The 19,305-nt window shown below is 48.4% G+C and overlaps 3 protein-coding genes and 1 long non-coding RNA gene across 7 annotated transcripts in view; 1 reads left to right on the forward strand and 3 right to left on the reverse strand.

Annotated features, from left to right (window-relative positions):
- dnah5l (dynein, axonemal, heavy chain 5 like) overlaps positions 1 to 831 on the reverse strand; it is a 53,176-nt gene extending 52,345 nt beyond the window's left edge. Inside the window, exon 1 of the mRNA XM_086192334.1 lies at positions 5 to 831. Within this exon, the coding sequence (XP_086048460.1) occupies positions 5 to 206 (202 nt within the window). The 5' untranslated portion in view covers positions 207 to 831. The remainder of the gene's footprint in view (positions 1 to 4) is intronic.
- Positions 831 to 15,339, forward strand: tubb6 (tubulin, beta 6 class V). 2 transcript variants are annotated; one of them, XM_086190868.1, is made up of 8 exons: positions 831 to 3,840; positions 3,929 to 4,067; positions 6,923 to 7,156; positions 9,058 to 9,166; positions 10,501 to 10,611; positions 11,917 to 12,032; positions 12,506 to 12,634; positions 13,455 to 15,339. In XM_086190868.1, exons 3-8 carry the CDS (start codon positions 7,100 to 7,102, stop codon positions 14,271 to 14,273), a joined length of 1,341 nt encoding a protein of 446 aa, XP_086046994.1. In that variant the 5' UTR covers positions 831 to 3,840; positions 3,929 to 4,067; positions 6,923 to 7,099; the 3' UTR covers positions 14,274 to 15,339. The 2 variants fall into 2 exon arrangements, with proteins under 2 accessions (XP_086046994.1, XP_086046995.1); XM_086190869.1 differs by having other exon boundaries at positions 831 to 4,067.
- Positions 1,571 to 5,484, reverse strand: hus1 (HUS1 checkpoint clamp component). 3 transcript variants are annotated; one of them, XM_086190873.1, is made up of 8 exons: positions 4,574 to 5,289; positions 4,360 to 4,487; positions 3,572 to 3,748; positions 3,218 to 3,325; positions 3,034 to 3,108; positions 2,857 to 2,956; positions 2,603 to 2,737; positions 1,571 to 1,838 (listed from the first exon to the last, which is right to left on the reverse strand). In XM_086190873.1, exons 2-8 carry the CDS (start codon positions 4,378 to 4,380, stop codon positions 1,756 to 1,758), a joined length of 699 nt encoding a protein of 232 aa, XP_086046999.1. In that variant the 5' UTR covers positions 4,381 to 4,487; positions 4,574 to 5,289; the 3' UTR covers positions 1,571 to 1,755. The 3 variants fall into 3 exon arrangements, with proteins under 3 accessions (XP_086046999.1, XP_086046998.1, XP_086046997.1); XM_086190872.1 differs by lacking the exon at positions 4,574 to 5,289 and adding an exon at positions 5,298 to 5,484 and having other exon boundaries at positions 1,572 to 1,838; positions 2,636 to 2,737; XM_086190871.1 differs by lacking the exon at positions 4,574 to 5,289 and adding an exon at positions 5,298 to 5,484 and having other exon boundaries at positions 1,572 to 1,838.
- On the reverse strand, positions 12,645 to 18,776 carry LOC147241260 (uncharacterized). Its single transcript, XR_015110822.1, has 3 exons — positions 18,423 to 18,776; positions 17,367 to 17,500; positions 12,645 to 13,026 (listed from the first exon to the last, which is right to left on the reverse strand). It is a non-coding gene; the product is annotated as an uncharacterized LOC147241260 (long non-coding RNA).
- Positions 18,777 to 19,305: the final 529 nt, after the last annotated feature.

Below are 19,305 nucleotides of genomic sequence, written 5' to 3' on the forward strand. Positions count from 1 at the left end.
GAACCTCTGCGGAGGTGAAGCAGAGGAGGTTTGGGTAGCAAGACTCTATCATCTCCTCCTTCCTCCTCTTCCTGGCCCTCCATTCCAGGACTGAGGCTTGGTTCTGGTGCGGAGGGTTCTCCCTGCCCCCCTTCCTGGACCTCTGTGTCCTTGGAAGGTTGAGCGCTGCCAGTTGGAGGACCATCAGGCACCTGTTCATCCGCCATCTGACAGCAAACCAGAGCTGTTAATCACTCAACGCACCTGCCTGGTCAGGTTGCCTAGCAACGGTTGTCAGTGAGGCATCAGGATGTCCACACTGGGGTTTGGTTTGAGACTTTACTTTTCTTACTTCTGTCTGTGTGAAACCGGTTCTGTCGGGAGTTTGAGTGCTCTAGAGAAAATAGTGGAGAACAAAGTGAAATGCATCATGATGACCTGGTGGAGGCGGAGACCTCAGGTGTGTCTCTATTTGCATCACCTGGCAACGACCTTCTCAACTTTTTTCCTACTTATGTTTTTGAAGTTACCACAAATGAACATCTGGTTTTCTACACACCTGCTGCTTTAACAGGAACACGTTCACCTGGAGCCTTCGCGAGCATGCCAACGTTACAGGTGGAGCAACGTCACAGGTGGAGCAACGTCACAGGTGGAGCAACATTTGCATCAACGCAATTCTATGTTTTCTACACACCTGTTTGTTGAAAACTGACATAACTGAGGAGCCGATGAAGCCACGCCCCGTTCGCGGCAGCATGCGAAAAAAACCTGACAAGCCACGTTTTTGGTTCTGACGTAAGACGTCAGTTCACGACTCAGACAAAAACAAGTTTCAGCCTCAATGCCGTGAGCTGGTCGAGCAGCTGAGGAGGTGGAACACCAGGGTACTCCGCTCTCGCGCTCCGCCGCTCCATTGTGACGGCTGGATTCTTTGATGACTTCAGACTGTAAACGGACCAGAAAGCTGCTGTCGAAGAAAAGCTGCCGACTCACCTGCTGGAGTCACGGACGCCGAGGAGAAGTGAGGCTGCAGGTCAGGACGAGCAACAGAGCCGCACCGTCAAACTTCTGACCGTTGCCATGGTAACCCTGGAGGGAGCTCGGCGTGTTTGTGTGGTGACTTGGCAACTGAGCGCACAACAAAACTTCCTTTGTGGAGAAGGACTCTGTTGTTGCGGTTCCATGCGCACAAGCACACCTTTAATAGCTCTGTTTTGCAACTTGGAGGGAACAGGACGGAACTTGTTCCCACAGCTGAGTGACTGACGGCCGCCAACTTCTTCAGAGGACCCCCACATCCTTCAGGTCCTGCTGTGTCTCCAGGTCCTGGTACCTCTCCAGGTCCTTCTTCTGGTGCAGCTGTCTCTTGGGTGCTCCATCTATCACCAACACCTTCTTCAGTTGGTGGTCCATCAGCACCAGTCAGTCAGTCTGGATCTGGAAGTCCTCCAGGACCCAAGCTGGGTCTCCAGCACCTGAGGATGTTCCTCCCCCCTGACCCGGGACCTCTCTCTCTACCATATTCAGGTTTTCAGTAGAAACAATGAAACATCAACATTTTGATTTGAGTTTAAAGAAAAAAAAAGTGAAATAACTTTTCAATAGTCAACATTTTAATGTAAAAACAAAGTGAACCCAGACCACAAACACACTCTCGTTCTTCATCGGCCGGTCGTCTGTCTTTGGTGAAAAAGGGGCGGAGTCCGCTGCCGCCGTGAGGACGGAAACATCAAGTCTCTTGTTGCTTCCCAAGAGGAAAAACCCCTCCAGCGTCTAGGCCACCGCAGGGATGAAGTACTGCAGGGACACGTCCTCATGCAGCAGAATCAGGTGGACCAGTCCCTGGTGGACGATATCTGAGGGGACCACAAAGCAGATCAACCATGAGGGACCTCGTCAGGCAGTTCCGGCCCCCCTCCAACCCTCGTCTGTACCGCTGACTGGATATTTTCTGGCGCTGATCATGAGGATGGCGGTCTGTCCTTGAGGGCCCTTCACAAAGGAGACGTCAGTCTCAGCGAACGTTGCTGCCCTGCTAACAAACGTGTCAGACCTCCTCACCTGATCAGAAAACCAGTATTTGACAAGTTCTTAGCTTGTCACCATAGCAACAAACCTGAGTAATTATGAATTCATATTTTGCAAAATCACCCTCACGACGTTGTTATTTCAGCGTCATGACGATCCGAGTAAATCAGTCAGATCTACGAGGACGATGATGTCATAACTCAGATGTGACTGCGTTTGGTTTTCCAACATATTTGGGATGTTGATGTCATGTTGATCACGGTTGATGGCCGCTGATGCTTCAGCCACATGGGAATAAGCCCCTCCCCCTCGCCTCTGGACCAAAACAGGGCATGTTCTCCTGTCACTCGTGCGAGTAACGTGAGGTGAACTTTTGGACCATTTCCTGTTCTATTCCAGCAGAACATGTGGTCACACAGTACAAGGGGACAATACGACGCGATGCCGTGGTGAAGGTCGCGAGGGGAGGAGGGACTTCGACTCTGTCATTCTTGTTGAATGTCTCAGATCCAAACTGCCAGCTGCCTTCAGTTGACTGGTCAGCTGCAGCGTCTCAGTCGTCCGTCCCACTGATGGACACGTAGAGACTTACTGCACATGGCCTTGCTGGGGTTGACCTGCTGACCTATGAGGAACTGCTGCAGCCTCCTGATGTCCACCCTGGCCTGGGCCATGGCCTCCGCCTCCCTGCTCCGACGCCCACCGCCGTCCTGAGAGGCATCGTCGCCTGGAGGAGAGAAGCATGTCACCCAACGAGGAGGAGCTGGATCCAGAGCCAGAACCTGGACCGGCAGTATTAGCGATTCAGCTAACAAGTCTAAAACCACGCGATGGTGGTGCTCTTACCCCACTGAGGGTTCCCCAGGTCTTTGAAGTGGGTGGTGACGGCGACCAGGTCTGTCTCGATCTTCAGGTTCATCTCCCCGCTCCAGTTGGCCTCCATTACCTGACACACACACACCTTTCAAATGGGCTAACACTAGCATGCTACATAGTTCTGCAGTTCCTGTGGACAGGTCCTACCAGGAAGTTGGAGAGGTTCTTCATTCTGTCCACCACGTTCTTCATGGTCTTCAGAGGTGGCAGGTAGATACTTACCTGTGAGGACACGCCCATCACAAGGTCCAGCTTTACATCTGATGTTCCCTCTATGAACTCATGAAATCCCTGACTCCCCAGCTGGTTGACGCTAACGTGGGCTACTCACGTCAAAGTCTGGCATGCTGGGTTCCTTGAACTCGTGCCAGAGTCTGCGGGGGATGACATCAACCGGGACGTCGTGAGTGACGACCCGACTGGTGCTGGACAGGGTGGGCTGGACAGACAGAGACATGCCAGACTCAGACTCCCAGTGTGAAGCTTGTGGACGTTTGCATGGTGAGTGTTGATAAGAGTTGCAGCACCAACAAGCTTCCCTGACGAGCTGGAGGAACTCGTCGCTTCATTGATGCTCCAACTTCTACCAATAATCAACAAACACTGACGAGACGTGATTGCACATGGACACGAGGAAGTCAAGGAATCTGGACTGCAACAGTGGGGACACTTGGCTGCGTCTCACCAGCTCGGCTGCGATGGTCAGGCAGGGGCAGTGCTTCCTGGTCAGTTTAACCTTGACGGTCTTGGCATTCTGGACTGTCTTCAGGGCCCTGGACAGGTTCTCAGGCGTCACCTCCAGACAGATCTCATTGGCCTCTGAGGACACACCCTCCATCTGGTACTCATCAAAGAAGTTGGCCTGCGGGAGGACGGAGGGGGCAGGGTGACAAAATGTGACGAGACTCCAACCGTCCACAGGGCCTCAGCGGGCCGACGGGCTCCAGAGACCCGGTGGGGCCCCTCGTTTGGTTTGTGGAGCTCAATAATTCAACGGGACTCGTTAGCAGGCTGTTTTATCTTCATCTTGAATTCATGACAGGTTTGATGTTCTGGAGTGAACCCTGACGAGCCTCACGCTCCTGGAGGCAAACACTGAGAAGGATCTGGATCGTGTCTTCAGTGTGGAAGGAAACTGCGTTCGTGCATCTGGAGGCGAGGAGCCACACGCCGGTTCCAGGGTAGGTGGCGCCTGATAAGTCATGCATGACAACTTGTGTTACTGGACAGAAAATCAGCCTTCGCTCAGATGCGTCCCAGGAAGTCTGATTCAGTGACGTCACTTCAGATAATTAGTGATCAGACGAGCCCGCCTCCCCGCAGTCATTAGTTCATGATGACCTCATTTGTGCGATTGTACAAAAAAACAACCAACCAATAATATTTGATCATATTATTCCCCTTATTTGAGCTTATGTCTCGTGTGTCTGAGCGTCACGCCGTGTCTGCCGTTCGCCAGGTGTACCCGCTTACCTGTGACAACTCGCACCACATGCTGACACCGCCGTTGGCCACTTTACCCGACAGGACAAAGAAAAGGTTGTCAGGAGTCAGCCGCAGGACGCACACCTTGCTCAGCTTGGAGATGGTGGTGACGACACCTGGTGATGTCATCACAAAGACAAAGATGCAACGCCACAACAATGAGCTGTCACATGAGCGATGATTCTTCGCTACGTTGACGCACCCGCCTGCCATTCTTTCCACTGCCGCTGTGACAGGATTTCTGACAGTAGAGGGAATGTTCAAGCTGGGAGGTTTGGGGCGTCAAACAAAGATGTCGTCTGTCGTCGACGGCGTGAGCGGAGCTGTGATGCACTCACAAATGTTGCACCCTCCCACAGTTTGAAACTCACGTTGGGACTTAGTAGGTTGGGATTCTCTCCATGAATTTGCTGCCTAAATTTTCAGTGTTATAAAATCTGAGACCTGACAGTCATAGATCGCAAAATGTTAACAAGAAAAAAACTACCAAATAAACAAGACTGACTTTTGCCCTTTTGTTTGAAATTGTACTCACACATCAGTTATAGTTCTACTTCTGTCGACGGGATTCGATGACTACTTGAGGACAGAATCTGCACGACCTGCTAGCTCACGTTGAACACGATCGTGTTCTGATTGAGCTCTTCTCGGTGTCATTTTGGAGTGTTTCAGTAACTTTACAAGCACGAAGGTTACTGGATTAATCGTTAGTTGGCAGTGGTCAGACAATTTTTCGTCGTCGGACAAATTTCTCTCGATTTATAGCGAAATTTGACGTTGGTAATTATTGCAAATTAGTAACTATTTCGTCTCACATTTTTAATGACCTCAGTGTTGACATGACTCTTGTACTCAAATGAGTCCGTTTCCAGCTGAAGTCTGTTGAGAGCTAGCAAGCTAGCATCGTGCCTGCTAAAGCTACTTACGGCTGAAGTGGGTGAGACACGCAACATCTACGATTTTCCCCCGAAACTTCATGCTGAGATGAAACTACAAATCGTTTACAAACTCTACCCTGATCTTTACGGTTTTCAGTTCAAGCGGAATCATTTCTCAGCGCTCAGCGTTTACTTGGTCCGTCTTCGTTAAATGTCCACCGGAAACAGGTCGGCGGGAACGTCTTATTGTTCCGCTTCTGTCGAGGACGTGTAATTTAAAATCAACGGCGGAGGAAATAAAGATCTGTTGAACTAAAAAGTTAATATGCATTGAGGAAATTAAGTATAAGTATACGTCTCCATTCAACTTTGTACTGAAGTGAAAGTATTAACTACTGAATTTACTGAGGGGCGGCCCGGTGGAGCAGTGGTCCTCCCTGTGGCCCCCCAGCAAGAAGGTTGTGGGTGGAGCCCCGGCTGCAGCACGGGGTCTTTCTGGGTGAGTCTCCATGTTCTCCCTGTTCCTGCTGGGTTCTCTCTGGTACTCCAGCTTCCTCCACAGTCCAAAGACATCAAGAGGGACCAGGTTAATCCAGACTCTAAATTGACCGTAGGCGTGGCTGGGAGAGCCAATGGTTGTCTGTCTCTATGTGTTGGCCCTGCCATGGACTGGTGACCTGTCCAGGGGGAAGGCTGCCTCGATAGGCTCCACCCCCACTACCCTGAACAGGAGAAGAGGTGGAACATGGATGGACTTTACTTGGGTATCAGCAGTAAAAGTACACACTGCACACGATGTTTGCGTGTTCCAGCTGTGCTGCTCTTGAAGCTGTCAGGTTCCACCCATGAAGGAACATCATCTTCATCAGGTTTTCAATACAAAACATTTGTCCTTAAAGTAAGAAATGGTTAAATGTACTGCAGTAAAAAGTACAATAGAAATGTAGTGGAGCAAAAATACAGATTAGGACTCGTGAGACTGCCTGGTATTAACGTCTATAAACCCAGGATCATCTGACACTGGAGCATCAGATGATCCCAAGCACACTTATATCCCATTAATCAGGACATTAACATAAGAACAGTGACATCATCACTTTAATCTCTTGAAGGTGTGCAGTCCAATGTTTGCTGCCTGAAGAGGCGGGTTCTCCCCCTGCGCTTGTTTTCCCACCACTGGTGCGGGTTCTTCAACAGGTGTCACTCAAAATGTTCTGCAGCTGGGTTCTGTCTGCCAACCCGGTCCAAGTTCTCACCAGTTTGACCTGAACAATTGTGTTGACCTCCATGTTGATCGAACTTTATGTTTGGAACTTTTTAAATTGTTCTGGCTGTAAATTTCATTTCAATAATGTTTCCATGGTTACGCTGACGAATGAATCTGAATGACTTTTGTCCTGATTTAAATTATGTCAGACATTTTGGTTTTAGTGAAGTGACTCCAGTGACGCCAACATCTCTGACTTCCTCCACTCTGAGCTGAATGACCTCACCAGCTCCGTCACGTCCGGCTGCCTGCGGATTCTCCAGCAGGGGGCGACACCTGATCACGTCGTGTCACTGGTGGTCAGAGGGGAAACTTTTTTTCCCAATAATTCGTGGCACATCGACATAACTCGTTCCCTCAAAGTTCATGATGATGATGATGATGATCATTGTTATTGCGTTGTCAGTGTCGGATGAAACCCGGGACTTCTTGTAGACCGGAACGGGATATCAGGGCGTGGCAGCGTGGCCGCGCATGCCATTGATGAAGTCAGCTGCGCGCTCCCGTGAGATAGAGGCACACCGGGACAGAGCCGCGGAGCCACGAGATCCTACAGAGAGAAGACACCAAGACACGAGGAAAGATGCGGGAGATCGTTCACATTCAGGCGGGACAGTGCGGGAACCAGATCGGGACGAAGGTAGAGGACCGGCGATTCAATTTAAAACTTTATTGACTCAGAAGCAGGAGCCAATCAGGGACGAGGTACCACCCTGCAACAATTAACCAGTCAATTAGTCGTGAGTTGTGAACTATTGATCTAACATCCAACCATTACATCTTTGGAATAATTACAGTAATTTAAAAAGTCCTAATCTTCAGATCTCAGCCTCCGAAAGAAAAGAAAATAAAGAAAGCGATGCTGGGTTAGGATCAAGGAGGTGGGTTAGGGTCAAGGAGGTGGGTTAGGGTCAAGGAGGTGGGTTAGGGTCAAGGAGGTGGGTTAGGGTCAAGGAGGTGGGTTAGGGTCAAGGAAGTGGGTTAGGGTCAAGGAGGTGGGTTAGGGTCAAGGAGGTGGGTTAGGGTCAAGGAGGTGGGTTAGGATCAAGGAGGTGGGTTAGGGTCAAGGAGGTGGGTTAGGGTCAAGGAGGTGGGTTAGGGTCAAGGAGGTGGGTTAGGGTCAAGGAGGTGGGTTAGGATCAAGGAGGTGGGTTAGGGTCAAGGAGGTGGGTTAGGGTCAAGGAAGTGGGTTAGGATCAAGGAGGTGGGTTAGGGTCAAGGAGGTGGGTTAGGGTCAAGGAGGTGGGTTAGGGTCAAGGAGGTGGGTTAGGATCAAGGAGGTGGGTTAGGGTCAAGGAGGTGGGTTAGGGTCAAGGAGGTGGGTTAGGGTCAAGGAGGTGGGTTAGGATCAAGGAGGTGGGTTAGGGTCAAGGAGGTGGGTTAGGATCAAGGAGGTGGGTTAGGGTCAAGGAGGTGGGTTAGGGTCAAGGAGGTGGGTTAGGGTCAAGGAGGTGGGTTAGGGTCAAGGAGGTGGGTTGAATCACTACTGATCGGCTGTTTGTAAATGTTGAAGGTAAAACGTCTGTAAATAAATTAATATTTCCTCTGATGTCACGTATTAAGACTAATCTGATATTCAATCCTTCATGATATTATATGAAGTGTTATACATTATTGAAAACTGTGCCGTTGTGTTTGAGCTGTGTGTGTGTGTGAGAGAGAGAGTGTGCGTTTGAAACTGAGACTTCTCAAGGAATCTGGATGGAGACAGAAACACAACTTGTGGAAGTTTTTTTTCTGTTTTTCAAGTGTTGTTTTTGGCCAAAAAACAAAACAAAAAGCAGAAAGCAGCACAAGGAGATCAAACTAGAAAATATGATAAAATCACCATAATATCATTTACAAAAAAGTAGCGCAGCAAGGAGGTGTGTCTGTAGTCCAACAGGAAGTAGTCATCTCCTGGTTCCTCCACCAACAGGAAGTGGTCATTTCCTGGTTCCTCCCCAGCAGCCAATAGGATCGCTCCATGTGATTGTGGTGATTGAACCAGTAAATCAGCTCTGGTGAACAAAAGTTGATGATCTTCCAGGTTCAGTTCATCAAGATCATCTTCACTAATGAACCCTCTGATGATGCTGGAAGCCTGGATGCTACGTTAGCAGTGCTAAGCTAACGTTAGCCTAGGAAGGAGCTACACCAGGGTCACATGACTTCAAGGTCACCACCACTAAGCTTCAGGCTTCTTGTGTTTCCCCTGATGACCTTTAATGACCTCCATGACCTCTGTAGGCTCCTCCAGACTCTTGTGAGCACAACACACAGTTAGTGACTAGCTAGTGAACATAGCATAGCATTCAGCAGCTAAAGGAAGACAGATGGTACTAGAGAGGGAGCACTGGACTCAGATTTATCAGATGTTTGCTACCAAGTTGACCGTCTGAATGAGGGACCTCTTTCATCGCCCAGGGAGCAGACGTCAGGTCTTTGTTTAGGCGATGGGGCTGCTGGGAGGTTGTAGTGTTTGGACAAGTGTGTCAGTGGCGATGATGCAGCCCAGACGCAAACCAGCAACCCTGACTTCTTCTTCTATGTTGCCGTCAGTTCTGGGAAGTGATCAGCGATGAGCACGGCATCGACCCAGCAGGAAACTACATGGGGGACTCGGCGCTGCAGCTGGACAGAGTCAACGTCTACTACAACGAGGCGTCCTGTGAGTCACTGTGTGTTACAGCTACATGACTTCTAATAGAGACATGGTGACAACTTAAAATTATACCACCAAAAGGAAACCCCCTTCCCACTGTCGAAGATTCAAACTGTTGCAATAACAAAAACGAAGCATCCTCCACACCTCCATATGTGGGGGTTTCTAAAACCTGAGTAAAAAACAAAAATCAAACAAGTCAGCCTTTTCCAAGTCCAGGAGACCAGTAGCCTCGCTGTTGTTGTTTGTGGCGCCACATTCAAGGTCACGGACACGCCGGGCAATGGTAAACTAGAAAGACCACATAGAAGTTGTAAACCATCATAGTGTGTTACTGTCATGTTCCTGTCATGTTGTGTTCCTTATATGTTCCTGTCATGTGCCTGTGTTCTCATGTTCCTGTCATGTGCCTGAGTTCCTGCCATGTTACTGTCATTTGCCTGTATGTTACTGTCATGTTACTGTCGTTTGCCTGTATGTTACTGTCATGTTACTGTCATTTGCCTGTCATGTGCCTGTGTTCCTCTCATGTTCTTGTCATGTGCCTGTGTTCCTCTCATGTTCTTGTCATATGCCTGTGTTACTGTCATGTTATTGTCATGTTGTGTTCCTTATATGTTACTGTCATGTGTGTGTGTTCCTGTCATGTTACTGTCATGTTACTGTCATGTGCCTGTCATGTTGTGTTCCTGTCATGTTACTGTCATGTTACTGTCATGTGCCTGTCATGTTGTGTTCCTTATATGTTACTGTCATGTGCCTGTGTTCCTGTCATGTGCCTGTATGTTACTGTCATGTGCCTGTGTTCCTGTCATGTTCCTGTCATGTGCCTGTCGTGTTCCTGTCATGTTGTGTTCCTTATATGTTACTGTCGTGTGCCTGTATGTTACTGTCATGTGCCTGTGTTCTTGTCATGTTACTGTCATGTGCCTGTCGTGTTCCTGTCATGTTGTGTTCCTGGTACTGTCATGTGCCTGTGTTCCTGTCATGTGCCTGTCATGTTGTGTTCCACTCATGTTCCTCTCATGCGGCTGTGTGGACACTTAGGGTGTTTCCACGGTTACCAGGGTTAATCTTTGCTCTGGCCTGTCTATGAAACTCAACATCATCTGAATGATGACAGCAGAAGAGTTGAATTTGCAACTGAGATGACAGAGAGCCAGAGAGAAAGGGCTAGTAGCTGGTTGCAGGTGACAGATACCTGTCACCTGCAGGGTCATGTGACCTGGGACTGAACACTTGTTGACAAACTCATGACTTATGTGTGTGTTTTGCCAGCAGGATATAAAACTTGTCATTTTGGTGCCAGAAATCCTCCTGTTTTCTGCTTGTTTGTGCAGCGCATAAATATGTCCCCCGAGCAGTTTTGGTTGACTTGGAACCAGGAACCATGGACAGCGTTCGCTCCGGAGCCTTTGGACAACTCTTCAGACCTGACAACTTCATCTTTGGTAACATTCATCCCTTCTTGGGATGGGCTGTCCACAGACTTTGGTCCCAGATCAGTTGTACGGGCTCTTTAACCGAGTACCATGCATAAGAGAGCCGTGAATAATGCAGATACCGAATTAGGAGACGTTCAGTCCTTCTCATCTGTGGTTGTTGTGCTCTTTGTAACTTCTATAAATGTTGGAGCTGGAGCAGGTTGGGGTTCCTGGGGACTCCAGGCCAGCAGGTGGCGGTGTTAGGGAGTCAGCTGGTCCCAGTACTGACAATATCAGCTGAAATAAATGATTGTGTGTTTCACAGTGGTCCCACAAATCAGGTCATCAGACACAAACAAAACGGCGCTGAAGTAAAGAACTTTAGTCACTGTCAGTTGAGCGTTCTGGACATCACACGCTGATACGAGACAGCGGCGGATTCGATTGGTCAGGCTCTCAGATGGTGCTTTCACACTGGCCACTGAGTCACTAATTTGCCTGACTTTTTTGCGGCTCAGTCAAACATAACACTCGCCGGTTCTCCCGCATCAATCACCTCCGAGAATGTCAACACCGACACTGCTGGCAGCCGGAGTGGCGAACTGCTGTTTTGAAACTTCCAGACTGTCGGGGGCTGAATGTTCTCCCCACGTCCGCGTTGTACGTCACTGTTAACGCGCAACTACGTGCAGCACGTCACGTCACATGTTTACGGCCACACAAGTGGCGGCTTTTTTGGAGAGAGGAATACTACGCCTCCATTTCACGCAGACAAGACGGCAAAATCCCGCCTCTACCTGCCTCAAACTTGGTGCATTCTGTGTCTGAAAAGGGCGAGGTACTCATCCTCATTCCAGATTCTGATCCTGAACTTTCCCTCGATACCAAATACTGATCCACACGCTGCTGACTGGTGTACAGTGATGCCTTCTGCGTAGGCTACTGATGAAGGAGGAGCAGCGTGTCAGTGCTAGTCAATGCTACGTGATATCTGATCACTTCCTGCTCAGTTTGTAGTATCATGAAATCATTTTTGTTGTGTTTTTGTATTGAAGTAAAACTGAAGTGACTTGTGTACTCATGACCCAAAATGTCATACAGATCTTCAGTAGCTTCAATTTAGGGTTGGCTAGTCTTGCTACGTTTACCTAGAAACAACAAAACTATTCAAAATCCAAATAATCAATAAGCGAAGAAACTAAAAATATCAGCCAAGAAGCTGCATGATGATCGTCAGCAGATCTGAGCAGCTATAAACGGGTCACCATCTGTTGCAGCTATGGTTTTACGTTTCACACATGGATTTTGTCTCGGCTGCTGGGTTGTCTGCAGGTCAGACAGGTGCTGGGAACAACTGGGCTAAAGGTCACTACACGGAGGGGGCGGAGCTTGTGGACTCAGTACTGGACATCGTGAGGAAGGAGTGTGAGCACTGCGACTGTCTCCAGGTGAACAGCCATCGTGGTTGTTTTCTTATTGTCAATAATGAACACTGATGGGAGTCCTTCAGACTCCAGAATGCAGGAAGAACCAGCTACGTAAAGTTAGCTTGAAGCTAATAGAGACTGACGGCTAACAGCAGCTAAACTGTCCAGAAACATCCATATATTCACTCTCCAGGTGGTCTGGTGTCTCCTTGATCCAGACACGTGAACAGGGATCCAGGAACACTTTGATTGGAGACCAACAGTAATGGCTGCTTGGACAGTTTAGCTGTTCTTAGCCGTCAGTCTCCTTTAGCTCCAAGCTAAATGTATGTAGCTGGCTCTTTTGGCATTCTGGAGTCATAAAGAAGTAAAGCAGCAGGGAAAAAATATTTGTGTGTATATGACAGGTAAAATGCATCTTTTGGGTGAGGTATCACTTTAACAGCAGAGTAAAAGTAGTGAACGGCTTCGGCTGCTCGTGTCTCCTTTGGCAGGGCTTCCAGCTGACGCACTCTCTGGGCGGCGGCACCGGCTCTGGCATGGGTACCCTTCTGATCAGCAAGATCCGGGAGGAATACCCTGACCGCATCATGAACACCTTCAGTGTCATGCCATCGCCCAAGGTATCATGAGGTGGAGCTGGAGGACCAGCAGGGGAGAGCACCTCAGGTTGACTCCAGACCCCTGGTGTCCCTCTGACAGTCCTCCATCTTGAGGTTTTGAAGAAACTGAGTCTTTATTATTGAGCACATTTATTTCAGTGGTATTCATCAGTGTAGGCTGTCAGGCTGCAAACTATCACTTTCATTATTTATAAATGAAGAGAGGCAGACCAACGACGACTTTCTAATTCATCCCCATGAAGACATAGGAGACGGGACACAAACAGTGAACATCCCAACAGCAGCCTTCCATCACTGTCTCCTCACTTCCGCCTCCTTCTGGGAGCCATGTGAAGCAGGAGCTACACGCACTCCTAAACATCTGGGCAACTGAACATCTGATCGCAAGGCACCTGAAAGCCAACCAGAAGCAGAGTAGGGAGGGAAAAAAAACAAGAAATCAGACCCCATATATGACGCTAAAGCTAGCAGCTAGCCCTATTGAGTTAGCAAGTGCTGATGAGTCACATGCTAGTCGAGATGTTTAATGTCATTATGATAACTTGATGTTCAAGGTTGTCATTGCTGTGCATGTCGTATCGTATCGGCTGTTTTCTGACCATCATATCATGTCCTTACATTTGAGCAGCAAGCTAACGGTTTGGTAGCTCTGAGTAGGAACTGTGAGGTCAATAAATGTCCCAGAGGTGGAGTCCTGCATATCCATGACAGTGTTCTTGAAGTCTTACAGTAAAATAGATGGATTGCAGAAAATATAAAGATTTAGGAATTGCGGAGTAACATTTCTCACCCCTTCAGCTCAGTGTCTCTGCTCCGGCAGGTGTCCGACACCGTGGTGGAGCCCTACAACGCCACGCTCTCTGTCCACCAGCTGGTGGAGAACACGGACGAGACGTACTGCATCGACAATGAGGCTCTTTACGACATCTGCTTCCGCACCCTCAAACTCACCACACCTACCTACGGCGACCTTAACCACCTGGTGTCGGCCACCATGAGTGGTGTGACAACTTCGCTGCGCTTCCCAGGACAACTCAATGCAGATCTACGCAAGCTAGCAGTCAACATGGTGCCCTTCCCCAGACTCCACTTCTTCATGCCAGGCTTTGCTCCTCTGACAGCAAGAGGCAGCCAGCAGTATCGAGCGCTCACCGTTCCTGAGCTCACGCAGCAGATGTTTGATGCCAGAAACATGATGGCGGCCTGTGACCCTCGCCATGGACGCTACCTGACTGTCGCCACTGTCTTCCGTGGGCCCATGTCCATGAAGGAGGTGGACGAGCAGATGCTGAATGTGCAGAACAAGAACAGCAGCTACTTTGTGGAGTGGATCCCCAACAACGTCAAGGTGGCGGTCTGTGACATAGCACCCCGGGGACTCAAGATGGCTGCCACCTTCATTGGCAACAGCACAGCGATCCAGGAGCTGTTCAAGCGGATCTCTGAGCAGTTCTCCGCCATGTTCCGCCGAAAGGCCTTCCTGCACTGGTTCACGGGCGAAGGCATGGACGAGATGGAGTTCACGGAGGCAGAGAGCAACATGAACGACCTGGTGTCTGAGTACCAGCAGTACCAGGAGGCCACCGCCAACGATGGCGAGGAGAATTTCGAGGATGAGGAGGATGAGCTCAACGAGTGAGGAAACCGTAGTCACATGATGTCGAGATAAAATTAAGTTGTTTCCATCAACCAGGTTCAATGTGATCAGAAACGAGAGGAACCAAAAGTAGCAGACATTAAGAAACCTGCTGCTTCCTTTCGGGTAAGAAATATTTCTTACTTTCTTTTCCAGATTTTGTGGGAACGATTAAAATTAGCGCTTCCTTGGATGGAAACATGAAAATATCAGCATCTGCAAATACTGGGATCGATAACTTCTGAACTGTTTGGGTGCAAATAAAGAAAAACGATGATGAGATTTTATGAAATACTGAAATCATGAAAATGAATGACTCTGAATTGAAAGTTGAACCAAAATGAAACGAGTCAAAGGAATGAACTGAGTCTTCAGACTAAACAGATTGAACCTCACGGAGAAACTTGAACAACATGTATGTTCAAGATTTTTGGGGCCAGAGGTCACGGTTTCACTGTTCATACACATTTTGTCATGGAAGTTTGATTCGAGAGCAAAACAATCAGCGCTTCAAAAATATTTAATGTCAAATGAAAGATTTTAGTGGATAAAAGTGAATTCAAGTGGTTAAAATCCAAAAGTCCCAACCACAAAACCTCTGAATTCGCACTGAGTTCGACTTTCTTTTACTTTGAATAAAACATATTTTTGGTGGCTGTGTTGAGAGTTTCTGTAACATTTCAGTCGCTGCTGCTCAATAATGACGAACTCCTGGCCGAGGAACGTGACTCGCATCATCGTGGTCCACGTCTGTGGAACCACAGAGTTTAGATTTAAATTTCTTTTGACTGTGACTGTTTGGACTGACATGGAACCAAATTTCCACCGAAGAGCCGTCCATTCAGAAAACTCAGATTAATTTGATGTTGATTTATGACATCAAACCAAAAACACAATGTGTTGACTTGGAAGACCACGTTAAAAATGTTGTGATTGACGACTGAATCAAATGCGGTCGTCATTCGTCTTCACACAGACACAAGTTGGTTTTATATTTGACCGCCTGCAGCTCCTGCTTCGCTTCAAAATGGGACTTCTGTACATGTGAACACGAGCGGCTGAAATTAAAGCACCCATAGTTCCACGTCTGCGTCAGTAGTTTCTGTTCAGGTTCTGCTGTTTATGAAGTTACTCTGAGATTGTTAGGTTCTTCTTCTGTTCTGTGGCTGAAGTGACCCGGTCTGCCTGTAGCTATGGTTCTGTCAGAACTTTAGGTGAGTCCCTGGTGGTGTTCCGAAACAATCCGTCCTCACAGTTTACAGATGCTCTTTGTAAACTATCACTGACAAATGTGAGGCAGCGAAGTTCTGGAAGTTCCACTGCATCCACCAGGGCCAACCTTGATGAAGTCAGGCTTATTTCTGGAGAGAGTTCTGAGCCGTCCGACTGCTAAGTTCACAAATGCAATCGTTGACAGCGTTCATTGAGATCAAGTCCTTGTGACTACAAGTCAGCAGGTACAGCTGAGTGTCATCAGCATCAGAGTGAAAGCTTGCACACAACCGTGGACGAGTGTAGAGAGTGAATCAAGGTGGTCCTGGGACAGACCCCTGGGGCACCCCACAGGCCCTCCACAGTGGAGGACCCAAGCTTTCAAGCAGCTACGCTAAAATATTAGTCTTGCATGTAAGAATAAAAGCATTTTATGACGGTTCCAGAAGAGCCAACCAACATTTCAACACAGCCCAATAACACAGAAGTATCGGCTGGGTCAGACGGAGAACTGAGGTCCACTAGAACGGGAAGGGACGATCCACCAGCACCAGCCTTGAACCTTCCTCACCTCCAACCTGGCAGGGCCTGAAAACACCATATCAGACGGAGAGTTAACCCCACCTATGGCGAGCTAATCTCCCTCGTGCTCGTTGTGAGTCAGAGTTGATTTACCAGCAGTTCTGTTTGTGTTGCGGATTAGGAGGCGAGCGGTGGCGTCAAAGACAAACGCTGTGCTCATGTCTGCGGCCTCAGCTGATGTCTGCAGCTCTATTGTCTCGCTGCGTTGCTGCTGTTGCTACGGTAACAGATTTAAATTTAGGGTGGAGCTCAGAACAGTCGGCCATCTTGCGGGTCCGGTCTTTGGTTGAATTTGAGATTAAAAGTATAAATGACGTCACATGATTTTAGTCTGTTTTGTGGCAAATATTTACTGGAACATCACAAACCAGAAATCTTAGTTGTGAAAACGTTTCTGATTCATATTTTTATGTTTGTTACATCCACTTTCACATTCCATTTTTTTAGTTCATAAAAACAGAAAAAGCAGATGAACTAAAAAGCTGTTTTTATGGTGTGTTGCTCTGGAGCCCCCTAGAGGTCGCTCTCGTCATTACAGCCTCATGAGAACTACAAATGAGTTTATCAAATCATCCAGCAGGTATGTCACATGACCCCAAGCACGTGGACGTCTGCAGTGGCCATGTTTTAGTGTTCGTCTCTTTCCTGTTTCATCATGGTGGAGACCCCAGGCATGTTCTGCTGACATCTGTATTGATGTTCCATAATGCTGAAATATGTGTCCCAGTTTGGAGGAACCCAACTGACCTTAACAACCTTAGACTGTCCAACATCTCAGGGAGGAACTCTATAAACTCCTGGGTCAGAGGTTAAAGGTCATATCCAGAAGGTATAAAACAAGTCATTATTTCATATTCTTGACGGCGACGTTGACGGGGAGCGTTCTGTTTGAGGGAGAGAGAGAGGCTTGGAGTTGGCTACCAAGAACCTCTAGAACACAGACATCCACCAACATGGTCCCATCACGTGTTCCTCCACCAGCTCCAGTGGTCACATGACCTTCCTCACTGAGGTAATATTGTACATACTGTATCTTCCATCCCTCCATCCCTCCATGTTCTCCCTCTTCTCCTGTTCAGGGTGGTGGGGGTGGAGCCTATCCCAGCAGCCTTCCCCCTGGACAGGTCACCAGTCCATGGCAGGGCCAACACATAGAGACAGACAACCATTGGCTCTCCCAGCCACGCCTACGGTCAATTTAGAGTCTGGATTAACCTGGTCCCTCTTGATGTCTTTGGACTGTGGAGGAAGCTGGAGTACCAGAGAGAACCCAGCAGGAACAGGGAGAACATGGAGACTCACCCAGAAAGACCCCGTGCTGCAGCCGGGGCTCCACCCACAACCCTCTTGATGGGGGGCCACAGGGAGGATCACTGCTCCACCCACAACCTTCTTGCTGGGGGGCCACAGGGAGGACCACTGCACCACTGGGCCGCCTGTTGTACATAGATCTTGTTCCAGTTATTGGGGTTAGGTATTATTTATCACTATTATTATTATGTACTGTTGTGCGCTGAAGAGCGAATTGGTCAAAAATAATGAGAATCGATAATTATCGATTACACAAATTACTAATCAATATTAATTATATGGGGCACCACCCTGATGAGTTCAGGGAAACTAAACTGCGACCAAACTTGTAACAGTTACCAGTGTCTAACAGAGTTGATCCACTAACAGTCAATATCCTGTACCATCAACTACCTGGGACGGCTCTGATGTTGGAGGAGATCACAGCACTGCTGTTGCTGAGACACGTGACTACAAGTTGGTACACAAAGACACGACGACTTCTCTCTGATAATAAAATGGGTTTATTGACACAGTGCATCCATCAATCAGCAACACGCTGGTGTAACGGTTATCTAACCAAAAGACACAAGTGACAATGTGTGTGTGTGTGTGTGTGTGTGTGAGCGAGGGAGTGAGGAAGGGGAGGGGAGAGTCTGGTTGCCTAGCAACCAGTTAGCGTCGCAGCAGGGCTAACCGCTAGGCTAGTTAGCTTAGGCTAGCTAGGCGCTAGTTAGCACCGTGGAGGTAAGAACTTGTGGAATGTTAATAACTAAGCGGAGTGCTTAGCGCGCGCGAGAGAGAGAGAGAGAGAGAGAGAGAGAGGAAGGGAAGAACAAAGATGAACCCAAAAATGTGTGTGTTAACACACTCGTGCAGTATCAATAACCGGTAACACCTTCTTGAGAGGTCACGGTTATGAATAACTAACATCAATAAATAACGTATAATGCTATGTAATTTCTGCTAACTACAGGACTTCGTCACATCAACAGAGCACTCATAGACCTCATACAACACACTCAGCTGTTTCTCTGCCCAGAAAATGCCTAGTAAAGGAATCCTTACTTGACCCGGTGGAGCGGTAAGGGATCCAGTTTCCATGTTCCGGAGCGCGGTTCGGCTCGACTCAGAGGGCAGCAGAGCGGCGGGGCAGCCTGCAGGGTCTGCTGGAGTTGCTGGTGGGAAGGATGAAGACGCTGGGATGGGCTTCTTTCACCTGGGACCAGTTCACGCGGGTTGCGTGGCTCGACGGTGGCTTCTCAGGACGAGTGGACAGCAGGGAGAGAGGTGTCCTTCTGGGGGCTCTGTCGTCGCTGCACTGCACTCGAGGTCCGAGGTGGCGAACCGGAGGGTGGGATCTTCTGAAGACGTTGCAAACCGTGAAAAAAATCACCGGGAGAGTACCTTTTTCGCGCTGAATTTTATATGTGGAGGCCGATGATGTCACTTCCTGTGGGATGATACTGGCTCTCAGCCAATCGCATCTTGACAGGTTCATGGATGTGGTCAGTGGCCATGTTCTTGGGGGGGGGGGGGGGGGGGGGTCAGTGGCCACCTCTTTTCTGACCCTTTGTCCAAGAACATGTGGTCACTTGAATTCAGGCTTTGTCAGGGGTGTGAGGCCTCCCAGGCTGAAAGCCTCTTCAGCTGGACTGATTGTCACATCTCTGAATTCATCTCTTGGTCTGGTTGAGTTGGCACAACAGTACTAACTCTTATTGATAATAGTTTTCATTATTCATTCCCTGGACATACTTATAGTTTTTCTAATCTTTCAATGATTCATTTATTTATTTTGCTAATTCATTTGTTAAAGTTATCCCAGCAAATTCAGTTTCTCCCTCCAAAAAAGCTGGACTGCGATCATGAGTTAGCGAGGGATCACCTGATCTTCGAGAGGAATGAGGAGAAACAGACTCAGGAACGAGTCTGAATTGAAGAGCAAAAG

Source organism: Aulostomus chinensis, chromosome 21 (genome assembly GCF_037954235.1).
Source record: "Aulostomus chinensis isolate RoL2024-O1b breed Wild chromosome 21, RoL_Achi_v1.0, whole genome shotgun sequence".
NCBI lineage: Eukaryota > Metazoa > Chordata > Actinopteri > Syngnathiformes > Aulostomidae > Aulostomus > Aulostomus chinensis.